General features: G+C 33.7%; 4 protein-coding genes across 4 annotated transcripts; 1 reads left to right on the top strand and 3 right to left on the bottom strand.

The window, feature by feature from the left end:
- Positions 1–1,059: 1,059 nt before the first annotated feature.
- Positions 1,060–6,224, top strand: PPL_05466 (putative protein serine/threonine kinase; the record flags this gene model as incomplete). Its single annotated transcript, XM_020576347.1, has 8 exons — positions 1,060–1,868; positions 1,941–2,063; positions 2,135–2,846; positions 3,184–3,945; positions 4,031–4,089; positions 4,145–4,255; positions 4,836–5,328; positions 6,216–6,224. 8 exons carry the CDS (start codon positions 1,060–1,062, stop codon positions 6,222–6,224), a joined length of 3,078 nt encoding a protein of 1,025 aa, XP_020433596.1.
- Positions 6,225–6,470: 246 nt separating this feature from the next.
- Positions 6,471–6,704, bottom strand: PPL_05465 (uncharacterized protein; the record flags this gene model as incomplete). Its single annotated transcript, XM_020576346.1, has 2 exons — positions 6,471–6,625; positions 6,695–6,704. The coding sequence occupies 2 exons, from the start codon at positions 6,702–6,704 to the stop codon at positions 6,471–6,473; spliced, it is 165 nt and encodes a 54-aa protein (XP_020433595.1).
- Positions 6,705–7,400: 696 nt separating this feature from the next.
- abcA10 (ABC transporter A family protein) lies at positions 7,401–9,967 on the bottom strand (the record flags this gene model as incomplete). The annotated part of the gene is made up of 5 exons (XM_020576345.1): positions 7,401–7,883; positions 7,969–9,013; positions 9,078–9,399; positions 9,472–9,812; positions 9,861–9,967. The coding sequence occupies 5 exons, from the start codon at positions 9,965–9,967 to the stop codon at positions 7,401–7,403; spliced, it is 2,298 nt and encodes a 765-aa protein (XP_020433594.1).
- A 670-nt stretch (positions 9,968–10,637) lies between these two features.
- On the bottom strand, positions 10,638–15,337 carry ugt52 (sterol glucosyltransferase; the record flags this gene model as incomplete). The annotated part of the gene is made up of 3 exons (XM_020576344.1): positions 10,638–13,645; positions 13,711–15,000; positions 15,085–15,337. The coding sequence occupies 3 exons, from the start codon at positions 15,335–15,337 to the stop codon at positions 10,638–10,640; spliced, it is 4,551 nt and encodes a 1,516-aa protein (XP_020433593.1).
- Between the last annotated feature and the right edge of the window lie 40 nt (positions 15,338–15,377).

Below are 15,377 nucleotides of genomic sequence, written 5' to 3'. Positions count from 1 at the left end.
TGGTTTTTTGTTTTTTTTAACATCAAGCCAAAACAAAAAAAATCTTATTTTATAGTTAAAAAAAATCAATAAATTCCAAAAAATGAAAATAAAAATATCTATAAATAATATATATTTGATGTTTCTAAAATAATCTAATTGTTACATATATATTTAAAAATTTGAAACGAAATAATAATAATATTAATACTTATTTTTTAAAAAAAAAAAAATACTAATTAATCATGATTATGTTATAAAAATAACATTATTATTATCGTTATCATTATATTATAAAAGATTGAAAATTGCAAATGATTAAGCTTTGAAAATGATAAACTGAGCAAATAGATAGATAGATAGATAATAGGATATATTTAATATTAATGATTTGCATTGGTATACAATAGCTATGATATATAATACTGGTAGTCATATATTTAATCAATATGGTTAATTTTGGTTACATCATTTTCTTTGCTTGCTCCCCAGTAAAATAATTTGTGTAAAATTAGTTGCGTTTTTGCTTGTTTTTTTTTTGTTGTAGTTTTTTTTTTTTTTAATTTTTTAATTTTATTTTTAATTTTTTTTATTTCAAAAAGTTATTGTTGGAAATAACACTGATAAAAAACCAACCATCTGTCTGTTTAGAATTAACACACAAAACACAAACAAAAAAACAAAAAGTAATCTGTCGTTTTAAATTTCAAGATTAGAAAATTATTTATATATCTTAGTTTTATTAGTTTATTTTAGTTTTTATAAATAAATAAATAAACTTTTATTAGTATTTCTATTTTTTTTATTTGTTTAGTTTATTTATATATAATAAATTTATATAATTTATATTTTTAGAATATATTTCAAATTGAATTTACTTTTTTTTTGAAATATTTTATTTATATAGTTATTTTTATTTATTTGCGTTTAATCAAATACTAGTTTTATAGTAGCTTTTGGTTAAAAACAGGTTTTTAGCCTCTAAGCTACCGTCAGGAAAAGAAACAAGATTCACTCGATTTGCACTATTGATATAACGGAACATCAGCGGCACCAGCCACCGAACCAATCAAAACTATCATGTCAACTAAAATCACACAACAACTCTCGAGATCCATCGATTTACAGTTCGATGATCTCTTTCCAACTTCTGCTCATCACCACGATGGTGATGACCGTGACGAAGGAGGTGGTCACCAATCAACCATGAACATGACCAACATCAAAGGTTCATGTGCTTCAGAAATGAATAACAACAACAACAACAACAATCTAACATCATCATCATCTCCGATGTTTGTAAAGAGATCAACTCCAACTCCAATCTCAACAACAAAGACACCAAAGAAATTCATTTTCAACAACAACAATAATAATGGTGCCGTTGATGTTCCTGTTACAACTTCTAATAATTTGACAAAGAAATTATGGTCACAAGTTGACGCTCATTCCAACAATGACAATAAGTTTGTTTTCACTGGAGACTGTGGTGTGGATGCTACACCACCATCACGCACACTTGCCGATCTGCCACCGATGATGATGATGATGGAGAGTCTCGATTTGGGAGAGCATCGCATCTATCCAGATGAATCGGAGTTTGAAACGGTTTCCTCCGACGAGTCCGATGGCAGCACCGGTATCTCCACAAGTGGCGACGAGTCAACTCAACAGCCGATTGACAAAGAGGATTACATTCCGCTGAGCTCATCAATCAAGAATGTAAAGACACTGAACCTCTCCACCACTATCAACCTCTCCAGTTTCACTCAATCACATCTAGTTGGAAGAGGTGGATTCGGAAAAGTACACTTGGTAACAAAGAACGATTCCAAATGTGTCTACGCTTTGAAATCAATCAAGAAGAATCATATCATTAAGTATAAAAGGTAAAAGTTAATTAATTAATCATTAAAACAAACAACTACTAACTCTTTTTATTTTTATTTTCTAAATTATAGTGTTATTAATACACTTGCTGAAAAAGATATCTTAAAGAAAGTTAAACATCCATTCATTGTTCAATTACACTATGCCTTCCAAGATGAAAAGAAATTATATCTTGTTATGGATTTTGTAAATGGGTAAGTAAAATTAATAACAAATGATTTATTTTATTTATGAATAGTTAACTAACCAGTTTGTTATTGAATAGTGGACAATTGTTTTATCATATGGTAAAGGAAGCAATGTTCTCAGAGGCACAAATGAAATTCTATGCTGCCGAGTTGATTCTTGCTATTGAGCACCTTCATAGCTTGAATATCATCCACCGTGATTTGAAGCCAGAGAATATTTTGTTGGACTCTGAGGGTCATATCATTTTGACCGACTTTGGCTTGGCCAAGGAAGAGGTCAGTGAGGAGGGATCGACCGGTTCCTTCTGTGGCACCATCGACTACATGGCACCGGAGATGATCCAACGCAAGGTCTATGGAAAATCGGTGGACTGGTGGTCACTCGGTGTCTTGATGTACTACATGATTGTCGGCAAACCACCCTTCACCTCGCAGAACAACCACTCGCTGCAGGATCGCATCATCAACGAGAAACTCAAATTCCCAAAGTTCATCTCGCCACAGGCCAAATCGGTGATCACCGCACTCCTCATCAAGGATCCAAAGAAGCGATTGGGATGCGACGGCAACGGCACCCAGAAGATCAAACAACATCCATTCTTCAAGAGTATCCAGTGGCGAAAGTTGGAGGCACGCGAAATCGAAGCGCCATTCGTCCCAAAGACCACCGACGTCGGTGACATCAGCAACTTTGACATCGAGGGACTCAGAAAAGACAACCGTCCATCGATTTCAACTTCACCAACACTAAGCTCATCGCAACAAGCATTCTTCCACGGATTCTCATTTGTAAGAAGCCCAAACTTTGGACCACTAAAATGACTCGCAGGAAGCCAACTCTTCTTTCTTCCTGCATCACCATGCCAATTGTTTTCCAATCATAGATTATTATATCTCAAATTTTCAAATATAATAGCTATCCTATTTCTTTTTAAATCAAATTTAAATAAAATATTTTTTTTATCCATTAAAATTTTGGTTATTATTGACCAATCAATCCTTCCTTATTTATCTATTGATGAAAAGTTGGAAAACAACTGAAATTTCTGGTTTGAAAAACTGAAAATATTTTAGTTTGAAAAAAAGAAGAAGTTGATGTTGTTTATTTGTTATTATAATAGTATAGATATATTTATATAGAGATATGGATTCAGATGATGATTTTGATGAGTTTCAACCAAGAGCATTTGAGGTTGATGATTCCGAACCGACAGATCTCGATAGTGAACCTCTGACAGGTGAAGAGTATCTGAGGCGAGTTAGATGGGCAGCCAACAAATGTCCAAAGGTAGTCGTTGCCAATATAGACTACTCAAAGATTAATAATAGACCTTCGAGTAAATATTTTACACCACCACCAAAGCTTGCGGCTTGCAAACCAGAGTTACTACCGAGCGAAGAATGGGAAACAAACTTCTTGGCAACTTTCTCTGACTATAGACTAAGATTACAACGTCAGATATTATCACAGGATTCACAGCAACAACAACAACAACAACAACAACATATAAAGATTCCACATCAAAACGATAAGAGATCATGGTTTATATTCTGTTTTGGTACACCTATTCCAACTGTTTCAACTGGTACATCAACTGTTACATCAACAACTTCAAATGTAAATAATACAACTACAAGCTCAACTATAAATAATACAGTTAATGTTGGTAATCAACCGAGTCCAATGATATTAAAACAATTAGATCATATTTTGGTTGTACAACTTTTACAATATCATATCGAATGGCTAGAATCAAAGGATCTAACGAAAGAACGATCATTTTGGTTGTACACTTTACTCTCTAGATTAGAGAAGCCACTGGATGCTGATACTGGTGCAAACTTAAGAGTGTTACTAAGAAGATTAGCTGTTTTAAGATCAAAAGTTGTATGTATTCATAAATATATATCTCTCTTTTATATTATCGACTACTTTACTAACATAACATAATTATTGTATTTCAATCATTTAGGAAAGTACAAACGATATGATCTTACCATCTATTAATATACTTATGACAATTATATCAAAGTATTTCAATCAGAGAGAACCTAATGAATGAGATTGAATCATCAAACTATAATAGCAATCTCCATGGAATTATGATTGTACCAAATGCCCCCTGCTTGCTTAACATCATGCATGACGGTTTTGCTAAAATTGTAAAACTAGAAGAATATTGGAATTTGACCAACAAGTCAATTAATCATTCTTCTTTTCTTTTCTTTAAATACAACAAGCTTCAATGTGAATAAAACATGTAGTGTAGTGTATCTGAATGTACATTTAATTTATATTATTATTCATTGTTTCGAAAAGTTGGTTGTTTTCTTTTGTTGTTTATGTTTTTTATTTTTAAAAAAACACCAGTGTTCCCAGAGGAAATTTCGGCACTTTATTTGGTTTGCAGACCAATTCATTGTAATGTTGTTTTAGTTCATTGTTATTGTTGCTTACACTTTTTGATGTTTAGTATTTGCAGGTAAAATAATAATACCGTTTTACATACTTACAGTCAGTCAATCAACAAACAACTTCAAATGAATGTTTATTTTAAAATCTACTCTACATTCATTTAAATAACTTCCACTTGTTAGAATGTGTAAAGATAATAGTAATAATAATAATAATAATATTGATAATTCATTAATAGTATTACCTTATTTTGTTATACAAGAGATAATAGAGTATTGTTGGAATAATAAATACTTATCTTTCACATGGAAGTTATCATTATCATTGATTTCCACAAGAATTCATCAGTTTATCTATAAAAGATTACTCAGTCACTTCAATAACAATCTGTTTGAATCGACAACCGATGTCTTTTTCCACCATAGATTACAGACATCTATAAGTATTGGATCGCTTTGTTGTAGTGCTCGTTCCATTGCTTCATCAAGATTATATCAACAACTTTACCAATCATCCGCTGGTGTTATAGCTACTGATCATCCATTCACCAATATCTTTAGATATTTACAATCGTTGGATATCTCATTCAATCATCCAAAGATCAGTGTAGATATCGTTGACTCGGTGTTTCGTTTGCTCAGACAACAGGGTGCCACCACTTCAGTGGAGCATTTGACACTCCATTCATTTAATAGCTTCCCATTCGAGTTGCTTTCAGAGTTTGATTCGATAAGATCGTTGGAGTTGGATATATCGACCTTTGGTTACAACGCTTCAAAGCAACAGGATTTCGCCAAGCTATCAGAGTTTCTAGAGAGTAGAGCCAAGTCGATTCGATCGCTCTCTGTCATCAATGTATCAGCGTTCAAGCCAACCCTTACGCTATCGTCACCGGACACTGCATTCTCCAGAATGATAGCATCCAATCAAATTATAAGCAAATCAGTGTCAACGCTTACCAGTCTCTCGCTAAAGAACATCAGTATCGAACAACCCGATTGCTTCTTTAGTGGTCTTAGCACACTTCTATGCTTAACAACACTTAGATTTAAACACCTGGTCTATACCAATAGTACTAGATTCAACTCTGCCTGTACAAGCTATCTAAGATCGAGTCAGCAGTCACTGCAATGCCTGGAGTTACCGTTTGCAATCGGAGAGGAAATCACAAAGCTCTTTCCAAGTAACAATACTATCGTTGCTCTCTATATCAACCCAACTTTTATCGTAAAGTTCAATCATTCGCTAACGAAACTCTCATTGTACGGCATCGATAATTATACCTTGGATGAGTTTGCAAAGATGAATAGAGGTATTGGACTGCGTATACTGAAGATCAGTATAGTATCGAATACCATGCCTTTGCAACTGTTTGGTGGAATGACTCATTTGCTCAGATCGACCAGTACTCTTACGACTTTGAAGTGGACAGCAAGTAATATGCTTTCGTTCAAACCGCTTATATCATCACTTCAACACAACACCTCCATTCAAAAACTGATATTGTGCTTTTCGGATGAACTACTATTGTCTGACGATGAAATTGACGATAGTTGTATTCAGGAACTAGAGGAGCAAGTCAACAAAACACTTTCATTGCTTCTATCAAATGTCGATACCTACAAAGAGAACATTCAAACTATATGCTTCAAGTCAAATTCATTCCAACCAAAAGTAAATCATAGATTTACATCAAAATATATTATTTCCTTAAAAAATACAAACAATTGTTCATTTTTTAGGATCAATAATAAATTGTTTGTATAGCCATATACAAAATATGTAATTTACTTTAATCATCAAATTTTATTTATTTACTCTTTTTTTTTTTTTTTAATAATATTTTATATAAGATAAAATAATCATTTTAATATTGAAAACATATTTTACTTTATAATAAAAGCGAGAGTAGAAATATTCAAAGTATGGAAAATTTACAGTCTTTATTGTTAATTCAAACAAAAGGTAAAATATGTATATTTTTAATAAGGAGGAAATTATTGTCTGAACCAAAAGTAACCTGTTGATTGATTAGAGGACTGACCAATTAAAGATCCATAATTTGAATTTGATTGTTGAATATTGATGTTATTTTGATTTAACATAATATTAGATGTTGATGAGGTTTTCAAGTTGATGGCAGAAAGATTTTCTATAAAATAAAAACAATTTAAAGTTAGATAATAATCTTTTGTTTTATCCTTTTCAAAATTCTACCTACTGATTAACATTTTAATATTCTGGAATTTGAGAAAAATATAAAGATTTAGTTTTAGAAAAAGTTCTGGAAATAAAAGATAGAAATAATTATTCAGGTTTTTAGATTTGAAGATATTGGTTTTCGGTTTGGTTTGTTTTGAATATTATATCTAATTTTTTTCTAATTTATAGTTTTTTTCTTCTATATTATTTAAATGAGGGTTCTAAAAATTATATATTCTTTCAACAAAAAAATATCAAATAAGATGTCTCTTTTTTAATATACAGTCATATTGGACTTTAAATCAATTGATGATATAATGAGTGTTTGATCTCAACCTATCACAAAAAAATCTACAGTGATCATCGCACTGATCAAAAAAACTTTTTAAAATAAAATATTAAAACAACACTTGAAAGATATTAAACCTTTTAAATAATCAAATAGTTATTTAAAAACGTGTTTAAAATCCAGTGGGGTTGAAAATCTGGTTGTTGAGATCGATATTGTACACACAATATTATTTCAAAAAAAACTTATACAACAAAATTTTGTTGTTTGACAGTTCATCATCATCAGTGGTTTGTCAAAATAACACTACTTTAAGGTGTGGATTATTTATTTATTAATTATAATATTATAATTTTTTTTATAATATTTTAATTAGTTTTTTAAGGGAGGGAGTTTTGAATAAATTCAAAAAGGGGGGTGGTGTGGTTTTCTTAAGTTAATGTTCAAAAGATTGATCACTGTGTTCGTGAGTCTCCGATTGAATCTTTAAGAAAACTTCTTCGAGGGTTGTCATGGAAATACCTATTCTCTTTACAGAGAACTCCTCTTGCCTGGATTCAACTTCTTGGAAGAAATCTGACAAGTTCTCAGAGATTTGATGTGATAACGAGTATGACAATTCAAAATCACCGTTTTCTTTTGGAATGTTGGAGTTTTGTTTGCCTGGTACAGCATCTTTGAATCTACTCATAAAGTAGTCTTCAAATGGTTGGAGAGATTTGACATGACGATCGATGGAGAAAGAGATTATATATCCCAAACCAAAGAGTGCCTTCAATTCCAATGCCGTACCCATACAACGAAGTTTACCTTTCGACATAATACCAATAGATTCACCAAGTAATTCTGCTTCTTCCATAAAATGAGTTGTCATTACAATTGTTTTTCCAACTTTCTTTTTTTGTAGCAATTCCCATACCTTATATATAAAATAAAAATTATAAAAATTAGTATGATATTAATTAAATTTAATAAATAAATATATTATTATTTTTCAAACATACTTGATGACGAGCCATTGGATCAAGACCGGTAGTACATTCATCCAAAAAGACAATGGATGGATCACCAATGAATGCCATTGCCAAACTCAAACGACGTTTCATACCACCACTCAGGGAAGAGGAGATGGTGTCTTTTTTTTCGCTCAAACCAACTTCTTGGAGTGATCTGGAGATCGAAGATTCTAATTCATTTGCTGGGACACCTTTGATCTTTCCAAAGAGTCGAAGATGTTCGGCGCATGTCAATTGTGCATAGAGAATATTGTTTTGTGGACAGAATCCAATGCTTCTACGAATGAAATCCATTTGATTCTTAACACTCAAGCCATTGATGAATGCATTTCCGCTAGTGGGTGGAATCATACCACACAAGATATTCATTGTAGTAGATTTACCAGCACCATTATGTCCAAGTAATGCAAAAATAGTACCTTGTGGAATGTTGAGTGACAATCCATTGACTGCGTGAACTTTCTGATCTTTGACAGTTGGTGAGTTGTATTCCTTGTAGAGATCACGTAGTTCTATACCGTGACCACTGCTGCTGCCGTTGATTTTGCGGATCTCTGAGCTGCTACCATTGACATTCTTTCCATAAACTGGAGCGGAGGATTGGAACCAGTAGTCTTTTTGCAAGAAGAACAAGTATGGCTTTCCGGTTCCATGTTCACCTGGGTACACTTCAATTGCATACCATGCAATGACAGCGTAGAGAATAAAGTCAATCACCAAGAATGCAGTGGATTCAGTAAAGTTTGGATCGGTCCATGAGACGGCAAGATTTTGATTCTCTGAGAATGAGAGTTGAGAGAGGAACGCACCGAATGCACATGGTGAGAATAAATAGAATAACCATTTAATGCTTGGTACTTTGGTATTCAAGTAGAATTGATAGAGACAAGACAATCCAATTCCAAGCAATACAATGAGAGCGGACAATGCGCTACCTGATTTTGGATTGCTTAAAAATGCTGAAATTAAAAATCCCAATGATGACAATGTCAAAGAGTATAAAAAGAATGATATGAATATCATAATTGGTGAACTAAATAAGATGTATTAGATTATTTTATAACATAATAAGAATGTATATATAAATAGATACATACCAGTAATGGAAAATCTTTGTAGCATAACATAATATTTCGACTACTACGATTAAAAGGATATTCATTACAACTTGCATGATAATATTCGATGTCCAGTAGGCACTCTCACGCATACCAGATACTTTCAAACCTTCTTTGATTCCGTCTTTCTTTTCGGTGACCAACAAGATGATCAATTGTTGTAATGTGTACATAAAGAATAGAGGGAAATAAATTGGGAAAAGGTAATTAAAGATAGTCTTGCTATATGGATTGACAGGAACTGGATACTCTGTTGTAGTAAGTGTTAAATTAAGACTACTATTTCCTGTTTTCATTTTAACTTTTTAAATAGAGAAAAAGGTGTTATGTTAATATTGATTTTGATGTTTAGATGTTGGTTCGTTCAACTTACTGAATGCAGATAGAATATTTTGCTCTATATAAGGATATGGTGATCCTTGGATATTGTTTGAATATGTATTGTTTAGTCTAATGGTGTAGTTGATAATGTTGTCGGCTACATCGATGGCATTAAAGATGATACCACCCCAATACTTTTCGGGATTGTCAAGGTAAGTGTCAATCATGGAAGATTCATCGGTGAAACTAACCATTTTGTCGATCGGGAAATCTGTATAGTTGAAAAGGCTTCGAGTTGTGTTGGATCCGGTGAGATCTACGTAGCCAAGCAATGGCATCGTGTTGCTAACCACATAGTTTGGTGATACCGGTGAGTAGACACTACCACTCTGACTGATCGACGGTAAGGTAGCCTTCAAGATAATCAGAAGAATAACATACTGAATACCAATAAAGAACTCTGAAAATGTTTCTACCTTATTCTTTTTCTTAATGATTGCGCATTTCTGAAGTAATGCTGCTACTTGTTGTCCAAATGTAGAATGCATTGCGATTATTTAAATAAATAAAAATAAATAAATAAAATTTATTTTATATATATATATATATCTTTCTATTTTATTTTTCCTCTAAAGATTATAGATATAGATATAGATTTAAATCAATAACAGATATTTATTTCATTTAACGAAATTTTACAAAAAAATTAATATTAAATAAAATTTAGTATAACCAATTAGTTATATTATTATTTAATATTGTTATTTATATATTTATATCTTTAAAGTATTCAGCTGAATTGATATTTATAGCTAAATTAAAAAACATTATCGATCATAGGACTTTCAGAATTTCAAAACTATTTTAATTTAAAAAAAAAAAATATTAAATTTTTTAAAATAAAAAATCACCCTTTTTTTTTGCTAATACAATTTTTTGTTCACCTGGTTGGTAATCTTTATTAATAGAGAAATTTGATTATTTTGGTTTGCATAAATTAGGGGGTTATATATTTAAACTTTTTTTATGGAAAGGAGTAAATTTAAAAATAGTCAAAATCAATCATGGTCCTGGGTAATTAAATGGGATCTGAAAGTCTGGTAAATTGATATTTTCGCACTCCGTCATGATGTCAATCAACTTGAAATGGAGACACCGAAATAATAGTTATTTTCTTAAATTAATGTTTTTTATGAAAATATCAAACTCTTTTTTAATTTATTCTTTAATTTGTTGATCATTTTGAATTGTTGAGTAACAACTATCACAAACTCTTACTTGGTTACTAATTCTGAATTTGGGAATTGCGATTTTTGAGGCTGTACATTTCTCACAGAATACCTTTCCACAGTGGTTACAATTGAATCTCGTTTGTAAGAGTGGCACCATCTGATTGAGTAAGCCAAACGTTTGTTTGCAATTGGTGCAACTGGTAACTGAACCGTATGGTTGTTTCAGTGGTGGGATATGAGCAACCGGGAGGTATCGGTGGAAGTTATCGAGTGCATTCTTCACTCCATTCTCGTCTTGGAATTTCTTTGACATCAACTTGACTTTGGTGTCGACATCGGGATCATCGATCAACGAGAGAATTGCAGAGGACAACGATTTGGCAGAGAGCGTTTTACTGGACAATGTTTTTCCGATACCCAACTCTTTGACTCGCTCTCCCCAGAAGAACTGGTCTCCAAAGAACGGAACGATAATAGTTGGCTTACCACTCAATATACCTTGCGAAGTTGTACCGGCACCACCATGATGAATCACCATAGAAACTCTTTCAAACAGCCAGGAATGCGAAATCGGTTGTTCCTGAAGGTAGATATCGGGATTTGCTTCACCACTCAACTTTAATCCACCCCAACCCTGAGAAATTATAGCTCTTCTCTTGGTCAACTTCATTGCTTCTACGATCAGCTCCGATAGAGAATTTGGATCCTCAATAACAATTGAACCAAATCCAATGTAGATAGGTGGACTACCCTTATTTAAGAACTCAATCAGCGAGTCAGGCGCCGGATGGTCATTTGTCTCTGGAAGGAACCAGTGACCAGTCAAACAGATTTCATCACCCCAATCGGGTGGCTTTGGAACCAAGTGTTTACTGAAGCAATAGAGATATGGAAGTCTGTAGGTTTCGTTGATTGAAACAGACGAGCTCCAAACTGGTAGCTTCAGAGTCTCTGATCGCCAAGCATTGATCTGACCACTTACCGGTTGCCACAAGATCTTCTCCATCATAATATGAGTTGCCAAATTGAATACACCACCCATCTGAGTCGATGCAAACGGTGCAAATGGATTGGGATACATTCTAGTACGAGTAAAAGGCATGGTAAATGAGTGGAAAAACGGTATCTGTAGTGCCTCTGCAATGTGAGGACCAGCGAAACATCCAGGTGTGGCAATCAGAGCTTCTGCACCCTGTGCTGCCAACCAACAACTTTGAAGTAGATCGTCAATAAACTGTCTAAACTTTGACAACGCTTCTCTAATGAATTTCGGTGTAAAAATTCCGTTTCTAACACAGAGATCCATCAATTCCTTGGGATCTCCACTTAGGGGTGCAAACTTCAAACCGAAATCGTTTTCAATCATATTCCTGTAGAGTTCGTGCGATGCCAGCGTTACAGAGTGTCCAAAATTCTTGAGTGCAATCGCCAGTGCAAGAAATGGTTGAATATCTCCACGCGATCCAATAGTTAGGATGGTTACTTTCAATAGCTTTGCTGGGATCGGTGAGAGAATGACAGGTGATCCAGTTGCAGAGGCAATCTGTGGAGATGATATGCTCATGAGATCGAGCTTTGGCATTCCATTGCTCTTGTAGAGTGTAGGCGTTTCCGATGCTTGATTTTGTCTCCACAGTTTCATAAGCTTATCATAGACTTGACCACGTTTCAAGAATGAAGCAAACTCAATGTCCTGTTGATTGGTAGTGATTTTCAAACCGTTGGGAAGCAGGACTGTGTGTCTTTGGATGTCTGTAACCGAGGAGAATGGTATGACAATGATTCGTCGCTTAATACCAAACTTGGATCGGAAACAAATGAAATGTTTGGTGAGATAGAGAATTCCATACTTCAGTTGGGCACCCCTAAAGTTTGTACAATTGAACCAGGTTATGAGAGGTTCGTCGTTTGGCAGTCCTAGATTCTCTCTAATTCTAACGGACTCCAAAGGTGTGAAAATGCCCTGTTCATGCTGTGCCGTAGAGGTGTGCCAGATGTCCAAAAGCAACTTGAAAAGACTGTAGAAATTGGTAATCGATCCAAATATCCATTTATGATCACTGGTGATCACTTTGATACAAGGCTTGAAAAAGACGACCGATCTCTCTTTCTTTATACCGATCACGTCTTCAAAGGGAATTAGAGCTTTCATATTGTTGGATTGTTCTTCTTTGTTGTTGCTGTTTGTTGGTGAAAAGGCAATATATGATTTCGTGATAAATATTTGACCTTCAATGAATGTATCGGTTGAATAATAAAAAAGTGTACATGTTTGATGTGAAATGATCGGTTCGTTCATCGGCAGCGCCGGAAAGTCTTTGTGAAGCATTGATATCATATTGGGTTGAAGATTCTTTTGAATAAATATAGTTTTGTCATGCTCTTGATTCGCTGCAATACCAGAGCTACTACTGAGTGAATTGCTATTTACAGGACTAGAAGATAGATTACTACTACTTGTACTATTACTACTACTAATCTTTGCTAAACTATTTACATTTGTTGTATTATTATTATTATTGTTGTTGTTGGGTGATGTCAATTGTGCGCTTGATTTAGATTTAAACATTCCAATTGGAATGGAAATTGGTATTGATTTTGGAAGAGGAATGGTTGGTAGGAAAGATTTGAGTGTTCTCCATCTTGAACTATCTTTTTTCAGTGGTTTATCAGTTGAGAGAGGTATGTTGTCGAGTTTGCTGTATGCCAATGTAGGCTTGGTTTTGGTGAATGCCTCTACTATCTGATCAAAGAAATCGTCATACTCTTCAATCAAATCAAAGTTGAAAACCTCATAGTCCTCTGTAACCACTTTGATTGCCTCTGGCGAGTCAGACTTTGTATCAATACAAATCGAAATGATATCCAATATCGGAATTATCAAAACCACCGCATCATCATGACTGTCATCGGAATTGAAATATAGTCCATCCACTGTCAAATAAATATTACCCTCCAACGATATATCATCATTAAAGAGTAAACATGTTTTCACTAAAATTCGCAATATGTGTTAATTAATATTATAAATTTGTTAAATATATATTAATTATTCTTACCATTTATAATATTAGGTCTTTGAGTAAGTCTAAATATCTTTTGGAATTCAATGTGTCGCAATGCTGTTGATGTACTTAGTGGTCGTTTCTCGTTGATTTTGCTTGTTGAGAGATGCCAGACGTTCAACATTAGTTTGTAGATATCGATTGAGTTGATGGATGGCGTGACAATGTATTTTTCACCACGCTTGGTGGTCATGTAGATTGCATCAAAGAACAAAGCAGCATCGCTTTCCATCTCGATCGTTACAATATCAGAGAATGGCAATATAACCGTAAGATTTCTTTGAATTCTCGAGATTTCTGAACACCAATGATTCAACTGAATCTCTGACTCTGCTTGAAACAAATACATATGCGAGTTGGTGACAATCTCAAAGCAGAATGGACGCGAAGCATTTTCGCGCGGTAGTTTTTGGATAGATGTAATTTTGCGTAGTGGAATGGTTCCGTTTGGATAGAATGTTTCTTTGGCTTCCGATGTTCTGTACCATGAGATAGAGTCGTGACTCAACACGAACCAATATTTCTTCCAGAAGAAATCGCCTTTCATCTGAAGATAACTCTCGAGGAAATAGCCCTTGGGAGCTAATTGCTTGGGAAGAAAACATAGATTCTCTGATGTGATGATTAGATTCGCAATATTCAAATGATTGTGTAGCAGAGTACATTCACAAAATCCATATATTTCAGGTCGTTTCCGGCTATTATCATTGGTATTATTAGCTGATAGTCCTGCAATATTACTTTCTCCACCTGCAGCCAAATCGATACTATTCAATTCCAAATACAATAACTCTTTGAATCTTAAACGCTCTTCCAAAGTATATTCGAAATCATCTAAATTATTATTATTATTATTATTGATAATCTTTTCTTGAATTGGTAATTGTTGTTGTTGTTGTTGTAGCTGTTGTTCTTGTTGTTGTATATCTAATAGTGGTGGAGGTAATGGTATAGTTGTTGGTGTTGGTGTTATTGTTATTGTTGTTGATGGTGGTGAGGAAGATAAAGTTGATGGTACTGAAAGGAATATAGGGGAAGTGGGGGAAGATGAGCGATTTAGAGCCTGATTGAAAATGATGAATCTTGGGACTGGAATATCACTCTTGGTGTCGGTTCCAAAAGTGCTACGAGGAGAGAGAGGTGCTGAAGATGTTGGGAGATCCTGTCTGATAGCATCGGAGTCGATGACATACTCATCGCTTAGCAAGTCATCGTCGTCGTGGCTATGGTCATCGTCTAGATTCTGGCTGGAATGCAACCGACTCAATGAAGAACTAAGACTATCTATAGAAATCTAATGATTATTATGATATTCCGGCATGTACCGTTTATGTAAAAACGAGAAAGAATGATGATATTGATTAATACCTGCTGATTTATTGATTTGAATTTGATTTCGATTTCGATTTCTATTTGAATCATCAGAGTCTGTATTATTATTATTATTATTATTACTAAAACTTAAATCACCACTACTATTACTAACATCTCCTCCACCACCACTTCCAGCCCCAACACTTTCACCATCATTTTCAACACTACTACTATTATTACTTTTTATTTTATTTAAAAGATTATATTTAATATAACTTGTACTACTTGAATATTCAATAATAAACATATTTTGGTGATATATAATTATTATTATTATAAAAGAAATG

Source organism: Heterostelium album, assembly GCF_000004825.1.
Source record: "Heterostelium album PN500 unplaced genomic scaffold PPL_contig12, whole genome shotgun sequence".
NCBI classification, from domain to species: Eukaryota; Evosea; class Eumycetozoa; order Acytosteliales; family Acytosteliaceae; genus Heterostelium; species Heterostelium album.
Note: the sequence above shows the minus strand (reverse complement) of the source record. Positions and strands in the feature narration are given on the sequence as shown.